At 46.7% G+C, this 22,283-nt stretch overlaps 1 protein-coding gene across 1 annotated transcript in view; it reads right to left on the bottom strand.

Moving 5' to 3' along the window:
- STYXL1 (serine/threonine/tyrosine interacting like 1) overlaps positions 1 to 22,283 on the bottom strand; it is a 52,267-nt gene that overhangs the window by 27,811 nt on the left and 2,173 nt on the right. The window contains exons 2-5 of the mRNA XM_028109757.2: positions 22,178 to 22,281; positions 9,622 to 9,683; positions 5,815 to 5,953; positions 1,642 to 1,787 (exon numbers count right to left, since the gene is read on the bottom strand). Coding sequence (XP_027965558.1) covers positions 1,642 to 1,787; positions 5,815 to 5,953; positions 9,622 to 9,683; positions 22,178 to 22,280 — 450 coding nt within the window. The 5' untranslated portion in view covers position 22,281. The remainder of the gene's footprint in view (positions 1 to 1,641; positions 1,788 to 5,814; positions 5,954 to 9,621; positions 9,684 to 22,177; positions 22,282 to 22,283) is intronic.

Consider the following 22,283-nt stretch of genomic DNA (forward strand, 5'->3'; position numbering starts at 1 on the left):
TGCTGTTCCTCCTGATGAACTTACTTACAGGTTACTGAACCTTACTAAAGCTTGTTTTCCAAAGGGAAGGAAGTGAGTTATCAGCAGGGTGAGGTTTGCAGAGAAATACTTATTTTGCACAAGGAAAAGCCAGTAAGGGGTGCTCCTCTAGGAGTGAGCAGTGCCTGGCAGGACGGGGAGACTGGGGGGACACCAGTGGAGCTGAAAATCATAGTGTGAAGGAGTGCAGATGTGGTCAGGGAGTCATGGAATGCCAAAGTAAAACAAGGAATTGGGGGTGCTCCTGGGAGGAAGTCTCAGATGGTTTTCTTTGGAAGATTCTTAGTAGCGGATGGGGCCCCTAAACCGGGCCCCAAGGAAACCAGCAGCTAAGGCCACCAGCAACATACAGAACCGGGCTGGAACAGAGTGAGAAGGCCTGGCCCCACCATTGACGGGCAGCCAGTCCCACAAGACAGGCCCCACCTTGAACCCCCAGCACCGAAGTCACAGGCCCAGGAGCAAGGAAGAGAGGAGGAGAGGTCCCTGCAGCCAACCCACACCCCTGGCTACTCCCACCCCAGCAAACTGAAGACTGCCCAGCTCTGGGAGATGGGAATAGATGAGACTTAATTCAGATCTGAGATTGGAAGGTTACACTAGCCTCGCTTGTACTGGCCTGATCGCTTTTCTTCGCTTTTAAGAAATTATTTTAAAAATATGCAAAAGGAGAGAGAATAGTATAATAAACGCCTGGGTTGATCACCCGTTTGCAAACATCATCAACTAATGGTCAGTTTATTTCAGCTCTATCCTCACCCACTTCCCAACACACCCCAGACTATTCTGAAATGCCAGATGTCATATTGTTTTACCCCATAAATATTTCATTCTGTATCTCTGAAAGATCCAGATGATACACACATTTCCCCCATCATTTTATGATTCACTTAAAAGTAGTCAGAATTTCTGGAATGTGCCCAAGATGCTGCTAAGGGCAAAGAGCCAAAGGTAATTAGTAGAAAGAATGAAGCCCCTGCATGTCTACACCCCACTGCATTCAGACTCTTCAGTAAGCCCCCGGCTGCATGATGCCCTCCAGGGACCAGCCCCTGCCTGTCGGTCATGGCCACCCCGTGCCTGCCTCAGCCACCCTCCACCCACCTCTCTTCCTCGCAAGTTCCTCCTCCTCCTTCTGGTCTGGCTCCAGGAGGGGCCTCACCTCACCTGGGGCGGCCCTTGTCTCTCCCGCTAGCCAAGAACTCCTCACAGGCAGGATGCTAGCTTGTCCTTTTTGTGTCCTCTGGGCTTGTGGGTCCAGACAGCTGAGAACGGACAGGCAGCCTCAAATTGTGGCGCCTCTGCCTATCTTTGATGACAGCCTGCCATCCAGAGCTCCCCCTGGGACCCCTGCCCTCTGGACGGGCCCCACCTCTTCACCACCGTGCTGACTCTGGCCTGAATCCAGCGATGAGAAATTCACCTTCGTGGCCTGGACCTCCTGGCTGCCCCAGGTCCGTTTCCCGAGCACAGTCTCCATCCCTTCCGTCATTCCCACGTGGCCCACCTCCTCTTTCCCCTGTCCTGCTCCCCATCCCTTGGTCAACCAGGGGGAGACCATGCTTCCATCCGAGCCTGCCTGGGCTCAGTACCCTGCCTCACCTGTGGCATCCAGATGATCTTCTGTGTCCGGAGGAAGTGGTACGTGGCCGAGAAGCGTTCATAGCCTCCTTTCAGGATGCAGATGGGGTGGTGGGTGAGGTGGGCCAGCGCCCTGCCACACTCCACGGCAGCTCCAGGCACCAGTTCTAAGAGCAGAGACCAAAGAGGTGAACAGCCCCCGTGTGCTCATCGTTTGCCTAAAGCTCCGGTTGACGGCCACTCGATTTGGAAAAGCAACGGTCTGGGAACCTGAAGGAAATCTAAATGGAGGGGAGTGTTAACAACTCAAATTTAAGCCACTTGTTACCAAGTAAGTTGATCCTTCTTTTCTGTAAATTCTTAGATGATATAGATCTCCACATTATTGCAAGGAAAGAGGATTTAACAGAAGGGAAAGGTCTCTCGCATGTATACATCACGTATCATATACCAAACCATTCACCTAAGGTGGGTAAAGTCATGGTTTTCAGTATATTCACAGAGTTGTGCAACCATCACCCGAAAAAGAAACCCTGTACGGGCTAGGTTTCACTCCTTTCCCTTCAAACACCCAGGCGGAGTGTTCCAATTTCTCCACATCCTCATCGACACGTATTAGTATTGGTCAGATACCAACAGCCTTCACTGCTCTGCAGAATCACTAGGAGACTCTATGAAAATTAGATATCTATCAGCAAGTTTGCACAATTAAGGCTAAGCCAAGATACCGCCCCCCACCCCCGCCCCCGAGGCGACGATCTAAGCCCTAAAGACAAATACCTCCCTGCAGACTCTGGAGAACCAGCTAAAAGGGGAAAGGTTAAGGCTGGGACTCTGACTCTGACTTCTATATTGAACCTTTGGCCAGAGAAAGCCGGTTCCAGCAGGGGCTACTGAGGACAACAGGGGCCTGAGACCCGTCTGGAGGACTGGATCTGGAGAAAGAGCCTTGGGGTCAGCAGCCAGGCCAGGAGAGAAACTGTGGCAGGCGAGAGACAGGAGCCAAACCCTATCATAGAAGGCCTGGCTTAGAAGCCAGAGTCCCCGGTGTCTGAACACCGTCTCCCTCTTGAGCAAGTGACTGAATAATGGCTCAGGGGTCAGAGGGTTCAGGAGAGCGGAGTCCCAGGACACAGCTGCTGCCTTTAAGCCAGACAGCCGCTCTCCCACCAATGTCACATGACCCCCTGGAGGCTTATTCACTGGTGTGCCATGGGGTCAGCGCCGGAGAAAGCCCAGTTTCCAGGAGAATAATTAGAGATTTCAGAGGAAAGCCAGGACGACAGTCCGGAGCCCAGGCTACCCAGCTATGATGGGGTTATTAACATTAAATTTATTTTTAATCCTATTAATCGGGAATTCACCAATGATACGAGGCTTCGCACACTTTGAATTGGGGCACCCACTGCTTCAGGAGGATGAGAGACCCCATCCAGGCCAACGGGCTCTCCGCTCAGCAGAGAGTTTTAAGTTAAATTACTTTGGGTCCTTAGCCAAGCAACTGGCTTGAAAGTCAGGCTTTGTTCAGAGAGGAGGGGGGAAAAATGCCCATGTTCCCAAAGCTTCCCCTCACAGTTGTGTTGAATGCCCCAGCCCAGGGAACTCCACCCACACCTATCAAGAGCCCCATTTGAAGGGTCTCTAATTCATATGTTGCAAGGAAGGCAGGCCGATTTAACGTAAGGGAAAGGTCTCTCCTCCCAGAAGGGGGCTGCCCTTTGCCTGGTAAAAGGAGTTTAGAGAAAGAGCCCCATGGGCCAAGACAAGGGAAGGTACTCTCCAGGTTCCTAAGAAGAGACCCAGCTGAGAAGGTAAAAACACCATGTTTGCAGGGGCAGGCGTGCTAAAAAGCACCTGTGCCCCGCTTCCCACTAGGAATCCTGAGACAGCCCCCCCAGCAGGGCAGGAGAGGAGAGAAGCTGCCATAGCCCAGGGACCAGCAGCACCTGTGGAACACCTGGGAAGGAGGTCACAGTGCTAAGGGGAGGGAACCCCCCCTGACTCACCCTAGATGGGGACATTTCAGCCACAGACACAGCAAGGACAGAGGCCCGTGGCCCAAGGCCAGCAAGAGAGGACCACACAGAGTCGGACCCCTGCTTCTAGGAGGTGATGGAGGCTCCACCCATGACCAGATTCCCTTGGGGGGTGGGGAGGTGGGTGCTTAACAGTAGAAAGGGGATGGGGAGAGAAACCTCGAAATGGTCTTTTACCCCAGAGACTCTGCATTCACCTGAAAGATGCCATTTTAAAGGAGAAAAGTGCCTTGAGTGGACAACGTGCGAATGTGCGAGTGTATGTATGTACACGTGCATGCAGTTTGGGGTTTTGCTGTGTTGTTTTGCTGTTGTGGTTTCCTACTGAGAATGGGGGCTCCATGAGGTCATTTATAGAACATAGAGGGGGTTATCTTTATTGACCACCATTTGCTATGGTTTTAGGGTCCAGCCTACAATCCTAGGACTGCAGACTGGCACCAACCCAATAAACTTGGGGAAGAGGGCATGATATCCTGGTGAAGGACCTCCTGGGAAGACTGGTATTAAAGGTGGAAGCCTAGCGCCACCCAGTGACCGCTGCTGTGAGCGCCTGCGCCCATGGAAACCCCCACAGGTTCATGGCTGAGCCACAAGCCGCAGAGCCCCTAGGCCAAAGGGAAGGGGTTGTTAGCCCCAAACCAGGGGCTGTGTGGAGAATGTAGGGGTGCCTCAGAACACAGAGAAGAGTAGAGCCCACCACGATTTAACGCTCCGGTTTGGGACTGGAGCAACTTTGCTTTGCTCTCCTGCTCTGCTATCCAGGCCTTGGGAGGAGACCAGACAGAGCCAACCTGCCGGGGTTCGAATCCCAACCCCAGCACTTACTAGGTGTGGTGGTTTCAAAAACAGTCCACAAATTCTTTCAAATACAAGAATATTTGAAAGAATATAAAGGGAGGTTGAGTCTGATTCCCCACCCCTTAAGGGTAGATTGCACTTAGTGACTTTTTTCTAATGACCAGAATGGGGCAGAAATGACCAGAAGTCTCAGGACTCAGTTGCAAGAGGCATGTGGCTGTCCCTCGCTCTCCCGCTCTCCTAGATGGCCCGCTCCAGGGGAAACCAGCTGCCGTGTCGTGAGGCCATCCAAGCGGTCCTACAGAGAGATCCAGGTGGAAGGGAATGGAGGCCTCCTGGCCATACCCATGTGAGGCCCCTCGGATGCAGATCATCCCAGCCCAGTCAGACCTTCAAATGACAGGGACCCTAGCCAGCACCTCGACTGCAATCTCAGCAGACACGCCATACCAGAACCTGGTACCAGTTAATATTTGCTGTATTAGGCTACTGAGTTTGGGGGCAATTCATTATATGGCAATAAATAACTAACTCAACACGTGTGAGACCTTGAGTGAGTTACTGCATGCACCTTTCTTGGCCTCAATCTCCGCATCTATAAAATGGGGATGTTACCTATTAGAGACCATTCTCCATGGCCTCTCAGGTTTCTACGTGTCCTGTGAGCAAAGGTACTGGCTTTTCCAGAGTATCTGTATATCAAACAGCCTCGGAGGATAGATCGTTTCTCCCTCTAGAGCTAGGGGCGGGAAGGCTTTCTGCCCATTATAAAAAATTCAGGCCCTGGGAGCACCTGGGTGGCTCAGTCAATTAAGCATCTGCCTTCGGCTCAGGTCATGATCTTGGGGTCTTGGGATCGAGCCCCACATCGCATCCGCGCTCAGCAGGGAGTCTGCTTGTCCCTCTGCCTCTCCCCCTGTTTGTGCTCATGCTTTCTCTCAAAGTCTTTTTTAAAAAAAGAAAGAAGAAAGAAGATTCGGTCCCCCGAGCTCAGGGTTCTCCTGTAATACAACCCACAGTGTGGGTAGGTTTTTCTTGGCCCTCTTCCCTGTCACCCTGTGAGAATGGGGGCTCGGGCATCGGGGCAAGGAGAGGAGGACAGTCTGGCTACTTTCACTGCTCTGACCCGGGAGCCTCACGTCCTCTGCCAGCACCCACGAGGCTGTGGCAGGCTCACCTGGCATTTTGCAAGGAAGGAAACATCTCAGCCCCTCCCCCGCTCTTGGCATAACCCATTTCTCCAGGGCGTGTTCTGCGGGAGCTGACCCAGGGAGCACCTTCGGTGTGGTTCCCGGCGTACTGCGAAAGGGCTCCATCACCACCAGCTGCTGTTCCGGCCGCGCTCCTAAAAACCTACCGTGTCTCCTGTCCTCGGTGCTGTCCTCATCTTCCCCTCCTAAGGCGATCTCCAGGGTGCTAGTGTTGTTATCATACACCACACAATATTTCACGCACTCCAGATCCACAGACCCCGGGAGAAGATACTCATTTGCCCTCTAAAGAAACCACAGGAGAGGTCTGTTGGCGGGTGGTTCGGCTGGGCACATACTCCCCGCACTCCAGCCCTGGCTGCAGCTGGAGGGAGGACCGTGCCCATTCCCCTGACTACACACACAGGCCCGGAAGCACCGAGAAGGGGCCAGAGAGTGTGCTGGACGCCGAGCACCTTCCACGCCCACATGACCTGCTATGGACAAAGCTGGCCAGAGCTGACCGGACCAGAGACGGTGTCCTCACCCAAGAGCTGGTCTACCGAGCAGCCCGCGGCCCACTAGGGGGCCTGGCATGCATGCTCTCAGAGCAACCGAAGTGAGGGCATCCTCTCTCTAGGGGAAGGTAGTTGGTGATGGAGGCCAAATCCAAAACCTGCCATAAGAAGGGCAATAAGCAGAAGGCTTAGATAAGCAGAAATCACAAGCAAGCGGATATAATGCGGCAGACTCACCTGTAGGCTCTGTTGAGAGCGGGAACTTTTGTTCTTTTGTAGTTGTTGATGTACTCTGAGCTTCTAGAACAGTACCTGGCATGTGGCTATAAATACGGTCAGAGGGAGGAAAGGGCAAGCAGAAACCAGGACGGTCATGAGTAGCCAGGAGCTGCTGAGTTGCCAGGAAGGCAGACCACGGGGGCAGGAACAATGCCCAGGACCCCAAAGGGTGTCCCAGAGCTCAAGGAGGCCTGGCTGGGTGGCAGCTGAGAGGTCAGTCTTCATGCGTTTACATGCTTCCCTAAGGCCCCCACTACTAAGGGGATCCCGAGCCTGACTCTGTCCCTTGCAACCTTGTCTGGCTGACAGAGATGGCCCCACAGAGGACCTGCAGGTGGGGTAGGGTGAGTTTATATCGATTCTGCTACAAGGCAGTCAAGCAAGGCCTGTGGAGGGACAAACCAGAAAGTTCTCTGGGACTGAGCAGGGAGGAATCCCATTTGTCTGGAGGAACTAGGAGAGAGCCGGTGTTCAGGACGAGCAGGGTTTGCATGGATAATGAGGGAAGGGGGGTTTCCGGGTGTGGAAACGAACATGAGCAAAGGGGAAGGGAGTGGAGACGTGGAGCAAGTGGGAGGGCAGGACAGATGTGGCTGGACATTGACTTGTTTGCTCAATAAGTATACGTTGAGGGTCCACCCTATGCTTACGCCGTGTGAGGTTCTGGAATACAGAGGTTCAAAGCAGCACAGGCAAACACCCCGAGTTGGCCCAGAGGACTCAGAAAGGTTGTACAGAGTGGGAGGCTGGGGCGGCAAGGGTAAGGAGAAATCTGCCAGACAGACAAGAGTGGGGAGAACGTTCCAGGCAGAAGGAACAGCTTCCGATCGTTCACTTTAGTCAATAAACGTGCTGAGCCCATCCCAGATGCCTCAAGGACCAGATGGAGCCTCCAGGATACGGTGATGAGCAAGGAACACGCATCCCTGTGCTCCCAGCAAAAGGTCTGGAGGCCTGAGAGAGCAGTGCACTGGCGTGGAGCGGGGGGTGGGGGGGGTGGGAGGGGTGGAGGTGTGCACAGGTACTCTGTCCTAGATTGAGAGAACTGGTTGGGGCACCTGGGTGGCTCACTCGGTTAAGCATCTGCCTCCAGCTCAGGTCATGATCCTGGGGTCCCAGGATCAAGCCCATGCATCACATCGGGCTCCCTGCTCAGTGGGGAGTCTGCTTCTGCCTCCCTTTCCCCCCCTCCCGTTCCCACTGCTGCTCTCTCCCTCACTCCTTCTCTTGAACAAAATCTTAAAAAAAATAATAATAAAGTACACACCTATTGTAGGATATATTGCAATTTCAGAAATGTTTGAATATGGGGGGGGTGGATATGTGCATCTTAGAACCAAGGCAACGCAGTAGGGCAGTACTGTTGAGGTGCCAGATGAGAATGGAAGTTTGCATGCCCGGGGCGCCCCGGTGGCTCAGTCACTTAAGCATCTGCCTTCGGCTCAGGTCATGATCTCAGGGTCCTGGATGGAGCTCCACATCGAGCTCCCTGCTCAGCCAGGAGTCTACTTCTCCCTCTGCCCCTCCCCTTGCTTGTACTCTCTCTGTCTCTCTGTCTCTCTCAAATAAATAAAATCTTAAAAAAAAAAAAAAAAGGGAAGCATGCATGCTGGAGAGGGAGGCCAGGAGCACCCAGTTGGGGGCTGTGTGTCCTGCTGGGGCCATGCTGGGGCTGTTGGCAGGGAAGTTGGGGAGGGGAGCCAAGAGGTGTCAGCCTGGCTGAGGCCCAAAGAATGTCTCTTCCAGAGCTGGGGGTGCTGCCAGAATCAAAAGAATATGCAGATATGAGAGTAGAGCCAGAAACTAGAGGTTGAAGCCAGCCAACTGAAAACCCCAGAAGTGGGGCGGGGAGAAGCAGGTAATGATGGGTTTGGGGGTGGGGAGAGGGGGGTGTTAGGCAGTGAGCTTATCCTGCAATCAAATGCTCTAACCACTGAGCTATGCCCCCCAAGCAGCAAGCTTATCTTGGAAAAATGCCTGAGCCAGGGCCCAGGCTCCCTGTCAAGTTCAGCATGGCAAAGGGCCAGAGATGGAGTGCATCCCAGCACAGCGGCAGTGGGAGGGGAAGGGGTCAGTGTTGCCAGACAAAACTTTAGAAGTAAAAAACTGACAGGACAGCTAATTGCAGTTGGACAGCTGACACTGGAAGCCTGAGTGAAATCTCTGAGCAAGAAGGTACACTGACAGATCTAGAGCAAGGATGAAGCAGTGATTTTCTTCAGGCAGCAGCAGGAGAAAAGGAAGCTGAACCAAGGGCACAGAGGAGAAACCGGGGAAGACAGACCTTGGGAGAAGAGGGCGGAGAATGAGGTTGGGATCTTGAGCGGAGGCTGCCAGGCTTGGCAATGACCTGACAGAGAAGATATCCTGTGGGGGTGGAGAAAGAGGCCTCAGTGCAAGAGGGGGGCATGGTGACTGCATGCAGGGCTCAGTCTTTTTAAAAAAGGTGGAATAAGGGGCACCCGGGTGGCTCAGTCAGTTAAGCGTCTGCCTTCGGCTCAGGTCATGATCCCAAGGTCCTGGGATGGAGCCCCGCGTTGGGCTCCCTGCTCAGCAGGGGGTCTGCTTCTCCCTCTCCCTCTGCCCCTCCCCCTGCTTGTGTGCTTGCGCTCTCTCTCAAGTAAATATTTTTTTTTAAAAAGATGGAATGGGGGAGGAGCAGGGAAATAGGGAAGGGAAGCAAAGTGGCTTCCATCTTTGGATTATAGTTTTTTGTTAGTTTATTTATTTAAGTAATCTCTATACCCAGAATGGGGCTCAGACCTGCAACCCCTAGATCAAGAGTTGCTTGCCCTTGAGTCTGAGTCAGGCTGGATTATAGTAATTATCTTGATGGTTTATTATTGTCTGTTCCCTGAGTAGGACAGAAGACAGTGAGCCGAGGGCATCTTGTATTCGGTTGTATCCCCCAAGGTCTGGAACAGTGCCTGGCCCATCAAGAAATTAAATCAGCGTTTGCTCAGTGAAGCTGTTGGCCATGATGGGGGGTGGGGACACCGTAGGGAGCATGTGAGGGGTGTGGGAGACTCTCCTGGTGAATGCACAGGGGTGGTCCTGCCTCTGCTGCTCAGTGTCCCCCACCCTGCCACCTTCTGGATCTAGGATAAAATCCCCCATTTCCCCCGACCCTCCTGTAAGGTGGCCAGCCTGCCCCACATTCGGATTCTGCCACTCTACCTTCTTCACTCGACGGGCTGTAATCACATGGCTTTCGTCATACTCCCGTTTGGAACGCACATCTAGAAAGGAAAAGTATTTAATAACCGTATTTGCAAAGGAACATACGATCAAACTACTTGGAATACTTGCACCATCCTCAACACATGTTTGTTTGGCAGTTGGGTGAATTAATTGTCAGTTTAAAACAAGGCATGTGGGGTACCTGGGTGGCTCGGTCGGTGAAGCGTCCGACTCTCAGTTTTGGCTCAGGTCATAACCTCAGGGTCGTGAGATGAAGCCTGTGTCAAGCTCCACACTCAGCGGGGTGTCTGCTTGGGATTCTCTCTTTCCCTCTCCCCCTGCCCCCCTCCACTAGCACATGCTCTTTCTCAAATAAATAAATCTTGAAAAAATAAGAAAAAATAAAACTCAAGGCGTATAGTCCCACTGTTCTAAGCTGCCACATGGCTCTCCTGCCCCATCATACCCATTCCCACACATCCCCTTAAGGGGTAGGGAATCTTTGTATCTTTGATTTAAGGGAAGTTTTCTCTGAGGTCCAAAAAAGTGGGGAGGGGAGAAATCAAAGCCAGAGTGAGCTCATACTAAATGCCTCATGGAACTTTAGACCCAAATTCAGACTCAAACCCAAGAACTGAGGTTCTAATGCCCCTGCTAGGGCACACGGTATGACTGATGTCCTCAAAGTTGGGAGGAATGTGAACAGGAACAGAGAGCCTTATCCCTAAATCCTAAAAAGGGATGTTATCCAAAACATCATTGTTTTTTAAGATTTTATTTTTTAAGTAATTTCTACACCCAACATGGGGCTCAACCTCATAACCCCGAGATCAAGAGTCACATGCTCCACTGACTGAGCCAGCCGGGCACCCCCAAGACATCCTTCTTAAATTCAACAAGAAAACAAACAACCTGATTTAAAAATGGGCAAAAGATATGAACAGACACAGCACACCCAAGAAGATACGGGTGGCAAACAAGCACAGGAAAAGATGCTCCATGTCATGTCATCAAAGAAATGCAAATTGAAACGACAAATACAAGACCCCTACAAGCCTATTCGAACGTCAAAAATCCAAAACACGGTCAACACCAAATGCTGGTGAGGATGTGGAGCAACAGGAATTCTCATTCATTGCTAGTGGGAACACAGAATGGTAGTCACTTTGGTAGACAGTTGGGCAGTTTCTAACAAAACTAAACATACTCTTATCAGTAATCTTGCTCCTTGGTATTTACCCGAATTACTGAAAATCTATGACCGCAAATGTTTATAGCAGCTTTTTTCATAACTGCCAAAAGTTCAAAGCAACGAAGATGTCCTTAAATAAGTGAATGGATAAACCGCAGCACATCCAGACAATGGAAGAGTATTGAGCACGCGCGCGTGCATGCATGCGCATGCACACACACACACACACACACACACACACACACACACACAGAGCTATCAAGCCAGGAAAAGACATGGAGGAGAGTTAATATAAGTGAAAGAAGCCAATTTTAGTCTACCTACCATACGGTTCCAACAATAGGACATTCCTGAATACACAAAACTGTACAGACAGTAAAAAGATTAGTGGTTGCCAGGGGTTAGTGGGGAAGGAGGGATGAATACGCAGAGCACTCAGGATTTTTAGGGCAGTGAAACTATCCTGTATGATACTGTCATGATGGACACATGTCACTATAAATTTGTCAAAACCCAGAGAACGTACACCACTAACCCTACTGTAAACTCTGGGCTTCAGGTGATACCAAGGTATTAAATTAGTTTCATCAACTGTAACAAAAATGCCACTCTGGTGGGGGCTGAGCATAGTCTGAGAGGCAATGCTTTTGTGGGGGGACAGAGGGACTTAGGAAATCTCTGTACTTTCTGCTCAATTTTGCTATGAACCTAAAACTGCTCTAAAAAATAAAGTCTATTTCTTTTTTAAAAAGACACAAGAAAGCACTAACCAAAAAAGAAAATACGGGCAAACCTAATCCTAATAAAATTAAGAACGTCTAAAACCAGAGAGGGAGACAAACTGTAAGAGACTCAATCTCAGGAAACAAACTGAGGGTTGCTGGGGGGGTGGGGGGGTGGGAGGGATGGGGTGGCTGGGTGATGGACATTGGGGAGGGTAGCTGCTATGGTGAGCGCTGTGAATTGTGCAAGACTGTTGAATCACGGATCTGTACCCCTGAAACAAATAACTCATTATATGTTAATTAAAAAATTAAGAACGTCTACCTTTTCTTGTTAAAATACAACATTAAGAAGGTGAAAGGGTAGGGGTGTCTAGATGGCTCAGTCAGTTAAGCATCTGACTTTAGCTCTGGTCATGATCTCAGGGTCCTGGGATCCAGTCCCAAGTCAGAATCCCCACTGAGTGGGGAGTCTGTCCCTCTCCCTCTGCTCCTCCCCCTGCTCATGCTCGCGCGCGCGCGCTCTCTCTCTCTCTCTCTTTCTCTCAAATAAAATCTTTGGGGCACCTGGGTGGCTCAGTCAGTTAAGCATCTGCCTTCGGCTCAGGTCATGATCCCAGGGTCCTGAGATCGATCCCCGCCTCAGGCTCCCTGTTCAGCGGGGAGCCTGCTTTTCCTTCTCCCTCTGCCACTCCCCCTGCTTATGCTCTCTGGCTCTCCATCTCTCTATCAAATAAGTAAATAAAATCTTTAAAAAATAAAAAATAAAATAAAATAAAATCTTAAAAAAAAAAAAGGTGAAAAGGCAAGGCACAGAGTGAGAAAAAAATCTGCAATACAAGTAACAAGACTTGTATCCAGAGTTTTTCAACGGGTGAAAAAAACAGTAACAAAAACTTCAGACATCTGAAGATACCTTTAAGACATCTTTAGAAACAGCTAAAGGCCATAGGCTGAGGCTGACCCCAGCTCCCCTTAAAGTGCCTGCCTGAAAAGACTCAAGGCTATCAAAAGAACTTTGTTTGTCCCAGGCAACACCTGAAGATAGGATCCCTGCCTCCCAGTCTCCCGGGAAGGGTAGGAGCCTAACTTTAATAAGTGCCAGTTAGCAAACCCAGATGGGTCTCACACAGACCACATCCCCTACCCTCCCTGTAATTGTTCATGCTCCCAGTCCCCTGAGCCTCACTCCCTCCTTCCCCCCTCCTTCACTCTCCCTTCAATTAGCCAGTCACCTCTGTACAAACCAAAGCAGAGTTCGGTTCACGCTGGACTCTTTCCTATTGCAACAGTATGTTACTGATTAAAATCTCCCCTACCACTTTCTATTTATTATTTAAAAATCAATTAACATATCGTGTATTATTAGTTGCAGAGATGGAGTTTAGGGATTCATCAGTTGCATAGAACACCCACTGCCCATCACATCAAGTGCCCTCCTTAATGCCCATCATCCACTTACCCCATGCCCCCACCTCTCCCCCCTCCAGCAACCCTCAGTTTGTTTCTTGGAGTTAAGAGTCTCTTGCGGTTTGTCTCCCTCTCCGATTTCATCTTGTTTTCCCTCCCTTCCCCTATGTTCATCTGTTTTGTTTCTTAAATTCCACATATAAGTGAAATCATTGTATTTGTCTTTCTCCGACTATTTTGCTTAGCACAATACCCTCTAGTTCCATCCACGTCATTGCAAATGGCAAGATTTCATTCTTTCTGATGGCTGAGTAGTATTCCATTGTATATACACCACATCTTCTTTATCCATTCGTCTGTCAACAGACATCTGAGCTCTTTCCATAGTTTGGCTATTGTGGACATTGCTGCTATAAACATTGGGATGCATGTGCCCCTTTGAATCACTATGTTTGTATCCTTTGGATAAATACCTAGTAGTGTCCTTACCACTTTAACCACTTTAACCACAGCCTGGCTTTGTTTACCCTTGATGCTGTGTAGCAACAAAAACAAACCAACCACATGTAGCTACATATAACAGTATGAGTGAATCTTATAATATAACCTTGAGCAAAAGAAGTCAGATACATGGTCTGTACGGTTTAAAAACAAGCAAAACCAAGCAGAGTATATATACTGTAAGCTCATTTCATTCATTCATATAGATGTGAAAATCAGAAATCATAGTAACCAAATCTAACAGTGTTCACAAAATACAAGATAATCTAGCAGGAACTATGTAATACTAGGAAATCATATTAAGATATTAAAGGAGAAAAATTGTACGTTTATTTCCACAGACGCTGTTAAAATCAGAAATGGAGACCAACCTTGCAAATTCCCTGAGCAGACAAAACCAGGTCAGTCATACGAACAAAGCTGAATTCGGTTTATTTTACAAGGCTAACTTGACCTGGATTATCTCTTGCTTGTGTCTCTGGAAAGAATAAGCAAGCTTTGAACTGTTTCTCAAGGCTGATAAGAGGGAACCACAGAAAATTGTAATACTGTGACCAGTCCCTGAAAAATAAATCCTCACGGCTTTCTCACTATGAAGCTTGATCATAAATACACCCCTGAGCCTCATCCCACAGTCTGGTCTGAATGTTCCCAGTTTGCAAACTGTCTTTTTGGTGTGTATACAATAATTTTTTTTACTAACTACTACTTCAATGATTTGTTGGTTTTCCTTTCGCTGTTTTGAACCTTCTTTGGCACACAGAAAATTTCAATTCACATCACGGAAAAAAAAAATCCTTAGGAAGTTAGATATATACAGGAACTTCCTTAACCTCATGGGAAAAACTACTGAATAGCTACACCAAACATCACAGTGATTGATAAAGGGAGGAACAAGACAAAACGCTCACAGTCCCTGTGTCTCTAACACCACACTGGAGAGCAAAGGGCACAGCAATGCAGTGAGATAAGAATAAGTAAAAGGTATAAGAATTTAAAAGAACTGGAGCCGTCATAAATAGGATTGTCTATATTGAAAATCCAACAGAGCCACAAACAATTAGTATTAACAGGACAGCACATCAAGATTGCTAGATAGATGGGGCGCCTGGGTGGCTCAGTTGGTTAAGCGTCTGCCTTTGGCTCAGGTCATGATCTCGGGGTCCTGGGATCGAGTCCTGCATTGGGCTCCTTGCTCAGCGGGGAGTCTGCCTCTCCCTCTCCCCCCGCTTGTGTGCATGCACACGCTCGTGCGTGTGCTCTCAAATAAAATCTTTTTTAAAAAAGGTTGCTAGATACAACATATAAACATATACACATATATATGTGTATATATGCATATATATAAAACAATGGGCTGTAAAAGTCAGGGGGAAAAGATAAGGTTTCAAAAGACTTGCAGTAATGCCTGATGACCCAAGCAACAGAGACTAAAGAAATGGATGTGCATACAGGAAATGGTTCAGCAAAATCCTGTAAAACCAGGAAAAGCTACAGGAAAGTAGCAACCGAAGCCCATTCCTTAAGTGATCCTGCGAGCGATGAAGAACCGGTGACAAAGAGAAACATCCACACTCCTCTACCATTCAGGACAGGACCCTCAGCACCTGCCAAGCGGTGAGGCATAAATCCCACCTTTCCATCTGTTTTTCTCAGCCCCCAATTTCTGTATGATTTGCAATGGCCTGAGTGCTCTCAGAGGCGAATGCCAGTATAGGATAAGACGTGCAAGAGATTTATGAGGGAAACGTATGGCGAGAAAAGGAGACAGGGATCTACCAGTCATGATGCAGGTAGGAGCCCTGTGAAGGAAGGAGGGAAGGAGGGAGGGAGGGAGGGAGGGAGGGAGGGAGGGAGGGAGGGAGGGAGGGAGGGAGGGAGGGAGGGAGGGAGGGAAGGTAGGTCCATAGACAATAGAGCAGTTCTAAGAAAGTTTTGTCAAGGTAATGGGGAGTCTTCAAGTCAAAGACACCCATAAGAGGGATCCTACATCTTGCAGGAATGGGCTTGCCTTAGTATTCCTGCTGCTCATGTCACTGAAGGCCAAGGTGGTGGGGGGGGGGGGTGCAGCCAATGTGGGCAGTGTGCCCTTGGGAAGAATGCAGTGATGCATTTGAGGCCCAGCATCTGGGACCATCAGGCAGTTAAGATCCCTACAGTTGGAGATCCAAGAGGCTCTCTGCCTGGGTCTGCGTCTGTCACCCACAGTGACCAGGAGCAGTGAGGAAGGGGGACCATCTGCTCTCTGCAGAGGCCAGCAGCAGGCCCTCTTCCTGCAAACCCAAACAGCAGGAGCATGCTGGGAACATAGGTGGCTGCTGGGAAATGGGTTTTCTCTTCTTTCCAGTGTTTTCTTCCTATTAAACATAATAGGTTTCTAGAGGGCAAGGAGAAGTCCTTGGTACCGTTACCACACCCTCACTGTGAAAAGTTACATTTTTCTCCACTGGAAACAGGATTTTTTTTTAATTTTTTTTTATATGAGAGAGTGAGAGCCAGAGAGATCAAAGAGGGAGAGGGAGAGTGAGAAGCAGACTCCCTGCCCAGTGGGGGAGCCTGACATGGGGCTCCACCCAGGACCCTGGAATCATGACCTGAGCTGAAGGCAGACACTTAACTGACTGAGCCACCCAGGTGCCCCAGAAACTATTATCGGTTTTTGCTTATCATTCCAGAAACAGGCTTTGTATGTGATATTTATAATCTAAGATATTAGGTGCGTATGTAGAGTGGCAAGTCATTCCTTAGGTTCAGCAACTGCAGGGGTTGGGGAATTGGAGAGCTGGGGGGTGGGTACAGCGGTATAACCTCTTATTATGGCTTCTATGTAGACAGTAGGAAAGCCTGGTAGCTCCCGCTGCAGGCATTGCCTGGGCCTGCACCCTTCTAAGAGAGGGTCCTGTATCTTTGCTTTTCTACAAAAACAAAAAAAGCCTATATAGATTTTAGTAATAAATGTCTGCATATACACTAAAAAAAAAAAAAGAGGGCACCTGGGTGGCACATTCAGTTGAGCAGCCGAGTCTTGATTTCAGCTTAGGTCATGATCTCAGGGTCCTGGGACGGAGCCCTGTGTCTGGCTCCATGCTCAGCGGGGAGTCTGCTTCTCCCCCTCTGCCCCTCCCCGTGACTTGCTCATGCTCCCTCTCTCCCTAAAATAAATAAATCTTAAAAAAAAAAGAGAAAGCAAATTTTAAAAATAGTAAGTGCCAAAAGGTGACAGCAAAATGGAAGAGAGTAAAAAGCAAAATACCTGCAAGAAAAAAAGCACAAAGATGAAAATGCTGAAACATGAATCAAGAGAAAAAAAGCAGCTGAGCCTGTTCAGGAGGGGCCCCTCGGTGGGAGGGGCCCGCCCCCCCCACACCCCCGGTGGGAGGGGACCACCTCCTGCCTTGGAGCTTCCTCTTCCCAAGGAGCCAATTCCCAAAAAGTCTCCTTCCTGAAAAGATCCTAAAAAAGGAAAAGTCCAATATGTGAAACGAATCTAAAAGAAAGTACAGTGCCCAGGATCTCTTCCCATGATCACCACTGCTGCTAAAGGAAAACTCAAAAGGAGTCAAAAAGGCCAAAAATTGCTCTTGGCACAGAAGAAAATAGACCGCTCCTTCTTGTAGGAAGGAAAAAGATTACAGCAAATCACCCTTTGGTTAATAGAAAACTTCTTGGAAGGAACAGCTGATAGGCAGAAGTCCAAGGACTTCTGGTCATTAGGTGGGGCTTGAACTCATTCCCCAAGATCAAGAGTCCCGCGCTCCTCCGACTGAGCCAGCCAGGTGCCCCCCTCCGGAAGTCATTAAACTTTGGACGAGGCTAGAGTTCTTAATTTGGAATACTGATTACAGTTTATATTCATTCACAGTAATAGTGGATAATAAAAACATTTTAAAGACTGCTTTAGTTGGTGTCCAATGCTGATTTTTAAGTGGTAGTCTTTGCCTTAAAACTTCATGTGTGCCTACTGATTGTTGCAGGAATTTTAGCAAATCTAAGGAGTTAGTATACTAAATCAGCAGACACCGAATCTGTTAGCTCATGCACTTAATTGAAATGAGCGGGCCAGGATTGTATATAGTAGCATCTGTCCAGCTACAACTGGTCAGTTTTTTCCCCTGTGTCTACCCTCCTGTTTCATTTTATTCTCATTCCTTGTTCAGCTCTTATAAAAGTCAGCATTCCTAACAGCAAATTACTTGAAGAATTTGCCTGCTTTATAGGTTAGCACTTAAATTTTTTTTAAGAGATAAGACATTTAAATTGAACAAAAATCTTCCAACTATTGACATGTGTCAATCCAGGTATTTACTTCCTCAATTTTGATCAATATTTATTTATATATATTATCATAAAAACAGTGATTTTGAATTTTTTTTTTTGACTTGGTGTTTTTTTAGTGGCTGAAGAGGTCATACATTGTTGGTTGTTGTAACTTCTGCTGTTAAGTTTTTTCTAGAAATAACATTTATGTTGAACAGTAATACTTTAGATCTATATATGAATATTTATATAGGTCTCTTTGAAGGATACTTTTAGGCTTATTTGCAAAAAGGCAGTTTTCTGACAGCATGCTAATGGGCCAACGAAGAAATCAAGCAAAAATCAAAAGGGCAGTTCTCTTTGGTGCAATAGTTTTTTTTGTAGAATCTTAGTGTGTATAAGTTTGTGAGCAAATGAAACATGCAGGTTCAATACACTGATTTTGATTTTCCCATCTTCTAAGCCAAAATCTGTATTTCATAGGTTATTTATTTTTAACGGATATAGTAAATTCACAGCTCTCAGTTTCGATTTGGCGGGAGATCAACAACTAGGCTCTATATTGAATGGATTTTTATCACAAATACCAACCATCAGTAATTTTTTCTGGCCTATTTTAGTACATCTACTTCCTAAATCATAGTGTTAAGTCATGTATTTGAGAAAACCCTTTCTTTATAGGTGGTTGCTGTCCATACTCAGCTACTCAGCTGAATAAAAAACTCTTAAGTGATATTTGGAAACTGCAAAGCTGGAGGGAGGAGGCAGGATTATTCTTTCAAATGATACGGAATATCACTTGCGAGATTCCAAAGCCATAGATAGCTTGAGAACAAACTCAGGATAAGAGAGGTGGTAGGATTGTTGGCTGACCAGCTGCAACTTCCTATAAATACAATGAAAAAGGCTGGTGAAACTCAAGTATAATCTGGATTAAAAATTCACACTTGGGGTGCCTGTGCCTGGCTGGCTCATTCAGTGGAACTTGCAACTCCTGATCTCAGGGTTGTGGGTTTGAGCCCCACGTTGGGTGTGGAGAGGACTTAAAAAAATAAAATCTTTACAAAATCATGCTATCTCAGGGATGTTCACAAACTAGTAGGTGTCCTGGGTGTCCCACGACAGCTTTCTACAGGCGAGGCCTCAAATGAATGGTATTTATCCTGCAATTCAGCCTATGGGGGCACTTGCATTAAAAAGGGTATGGACTCCCAAACTTTTTTGTAGCTTCTCTGGCCAGTCACCAGAGAGTATGAAAGCACGCAACATAGGATTTTTGGCAATTCTTGCTGAAAATCATTACGCATTGCAGTAAAATATAAAGTATGGTCCCAATAGGGAATCTTGAACCACTCTGATCTCCTGGGTTCTATTCCAAAATAATCACTTTTAGATTTTCTTTTATCGGATGATCTCTTTGAGGCAGGTTTCAGATTTTGGCAGTACGATATGAAAGATCAGGAAAAGCATTGATGAAAAATTCTGATTGGGGCACCTGGGTGGTTCAGTCGGTGACGCGTCTGTCTTTGGCTCGGGTCATGATCCCAGGGTCCTGGGATCGAGCCCCACATGGGGCTCCCTGCTCAGCAGAGGGCCCCGCTACCCGGCCCCACTTGTGCACTTGCATGCTCTCTTTCTGTCAAATAAATAAAAACTTTTTAAAAAAATTCTGAGAGTGGAGTTTTAACAAACTGTCCCATGACCGCCTCTTTCTACAGGTGAGGCCTCAAATGAATTGTAACTATCCTGGTGTTGCTATGGGGGCACCTTATATTTTTTAAAAAACGGCATAAAAATACTACAGCCTGTGAAAATATTTTACTAGAGATTGAGTGGGACCTAACACCTTTCTTCCAAAACGAAGGCTTTGATTGTCAGGCCTATATTAGGTTCTGAAACTAAAACTACAGATTTGTATGTATTAAAAATTATGTCAATGAGGGGCAGCTGGGTGGCTCAGTCGATTGAGCATCCAACTCTTGTTTCAGCTCAGGTCATGATCTCAGGTCGTGAGATTAAGCCCCATATACGGCTCCACACTGGACATAGAGCGTGCTTGAGATTCTCCCACTCCCTCTGGATATCCACATGCAAAAGAATGAAGTTGGGCCTTTATCTAACACCACATGCACAAATTAACTCAAAATGGATCAAAGACCTAAATGCAAGACCTAAAAGTATAAACTTGAAGAAAACATAGGGCAAAATCTTCATGACATTGGATTTGGCAATGATTTCCTGGATAGGACAACAAAGGCATGGGCAACAAAAGAAAAAAAAAATAAAGACAAACTGAACTTCATGACAATTAAATCTTAATAAGGGATTAATACCCAGAATATGTAGATAACTCCTAAAAACCCAACAGTTAAAAAAAACCTGATTCAAAAATGGGCAAAGGACTTGGATACTTCTCCAAAAACATACAAATGGCCAAGAAGTACAGGAAAAGATATTCAACATCACTAATCGTTAGGGAAATGCAAATCCAAATTATAATGAGATACTCCCTCCCTCCTATTAGAATGACTACTATCCCCCCAAAACGAGAAAATAACAAGTGTTGACAGTGATGTGGAGAAATTGGAAACCTGTGAACCCTTGGGTTCATGTAAAACGGCACAGCTGCTATGTAAAACAGTATGGCAACTCTTCAAACATTACAAATAGAATTACCAAGAGATCCCGTGATTCCATTTCTGGTTTATATACCATAAACAAACGAATGAATAAATGAATAGGTAAATAAATGAATATATAAATAAATGAATGAATAAATGGATGTGTAAATAGATGAGTGAATAATGAATGAATGAAGGAATGAATGAATGCAGGGTCTCAGAGATATTTGCACACCCATGGTAATAACGTCATGATTCACGGTAGCTAAGACGTGGAAGTAACCCAAACATCTTCTGATAAATAAATGGATGAGCAAAATGTGGTATATCCATACAATGGAACATTATTCAGCCTTAAAGAGGAAAATTTTGCAATATGCTACAACATGACAAACCTCAAGGACATTATGATGCTCAGTGAAATAAGCCAAAAGACAAAATACTATATGATTATACTTACATGACCTACAGTAGTCAGAATCATAGAGATAGAAAGGAGAATGGGGATTTTCAGGGGATTAAGGGATGGGAGGAAGGACAGTATTTAATGGGTATAGAGTTCCTTTTAGAGTTTACAAGAGGAAAAGTTATGGAGATGGAAAGTGGTGCACATAAGGCAGTATAACATGATGGACATATTTAACACCTCTGAACTGTACATTTAAAAGTGGTTAAGATAGCATATTTTACGTTATGTGCATTTTATCAATTTTATTTTTTTTAAAGATTTTATTTATTTATTTGACAGAGAGAGACAGCGAGAGCAGGAACACAAGCAGGGGGAGTGGGAGAGGGAGAAGCAGGCTTCCCGCAGAGCAGGGAGCCCGATGTGGGACTCGATCCCAGCACCCTGGGATCACGACCTGAGCCGAAGGCAGACGCTTAACTGACTGAGCCACCCAGGCGCCCATTTTATCAATTTTTTAAATTGGGGGAGCAAACATCATAATACAAGTTCACACCAATCAGACTGCAAACATTTTAAAGGCTGAAGAAAACAGGTATTGGGAGGTATATTTCTTACACTGATGATGGGAATGCAAATTGATACAATCTTTTCGGAGGGCAATTTAACAATAATGTAATGAAGCAGAATTCGCAACTTGGCAATTCCATTTCTAGATCGGTATCCTGAAGAAACTCTTGCATGTAAATAAGAGGTCAAGGTTCTTCAGGGCAACACTGTTCATAACAGAAACAACGCAGGCAACACACCACAACTGATTAGAAATGCCTACTACCCTAACTAACAGTTAAAATAGATCTTCACATTTAGACTTGGGAATCTCAAAGATTTCAAGAAAAAGCAAGTTGCACTAACAGTTAAAATAGATCTTCACATTTAGACTTGGGAATCTCAAAGATTTCAAGAAAAAGCAAGTTGCAGAATAACTGTACATTACGGTACAGTTTGTGTAAATGTTTAAACCACACATTTTGGGATGCCTGCATCTATAGTAAAAATGTAAAAAAAAATACAGAAGCTGTCATCTTTGGGGAGAAGCAGCGATGGGATTGGGATAGGGGTACAAAAGAGGGGTACATCTATGCATAACATTTATGTTAAATCTGAGCGGTGGGTACATGGGCATTTATTAGTCTTACTATATATTTGTTAGATGTTCGAAATGTTTCACTAAACAAGAACACAAGTCTTACGAGAACTTCTAGATTTAATCTGGAGTTATTTCCAAGTCAAGTGACAATTAGTAGAAGCATTTTAAGCTATGTCAAAGGAGTCTAACAGTTTCCTATAGTCATTTATTCCCCGATCCCTGTAAGCTTGGTGCTTCACCTAAAATAGTATTGGAAGGATACTGAACACAACATAGTTTTTTTAAAGCACTTACCCAATAAGCAGAGATAGTTGGGTTCAGTCAGTCGGGATAGTTTTGTGACCTGATTCAAGATGTTGTAAAGCTCTGTTGGTTCACATAAAACCAAACCAGCCATCCT

The sequence above is a fragment of the Eumetopias jubatus genome, unplaced genomic scaffold (assembly GCF_037043125.1).
Source record: "Eumetopias jubatus isolate StellerSeaLion01/CBP00866 unplaced genomic scaffold, mEumJub1_p1.0 scaffold_12, whole genome shotgun sequence".
NCBI lineage: Eukaryota > Metazoa > Chordata > Mammalia > Carnivora > Otariidae > Eumetopias > Eumetopias jubatus.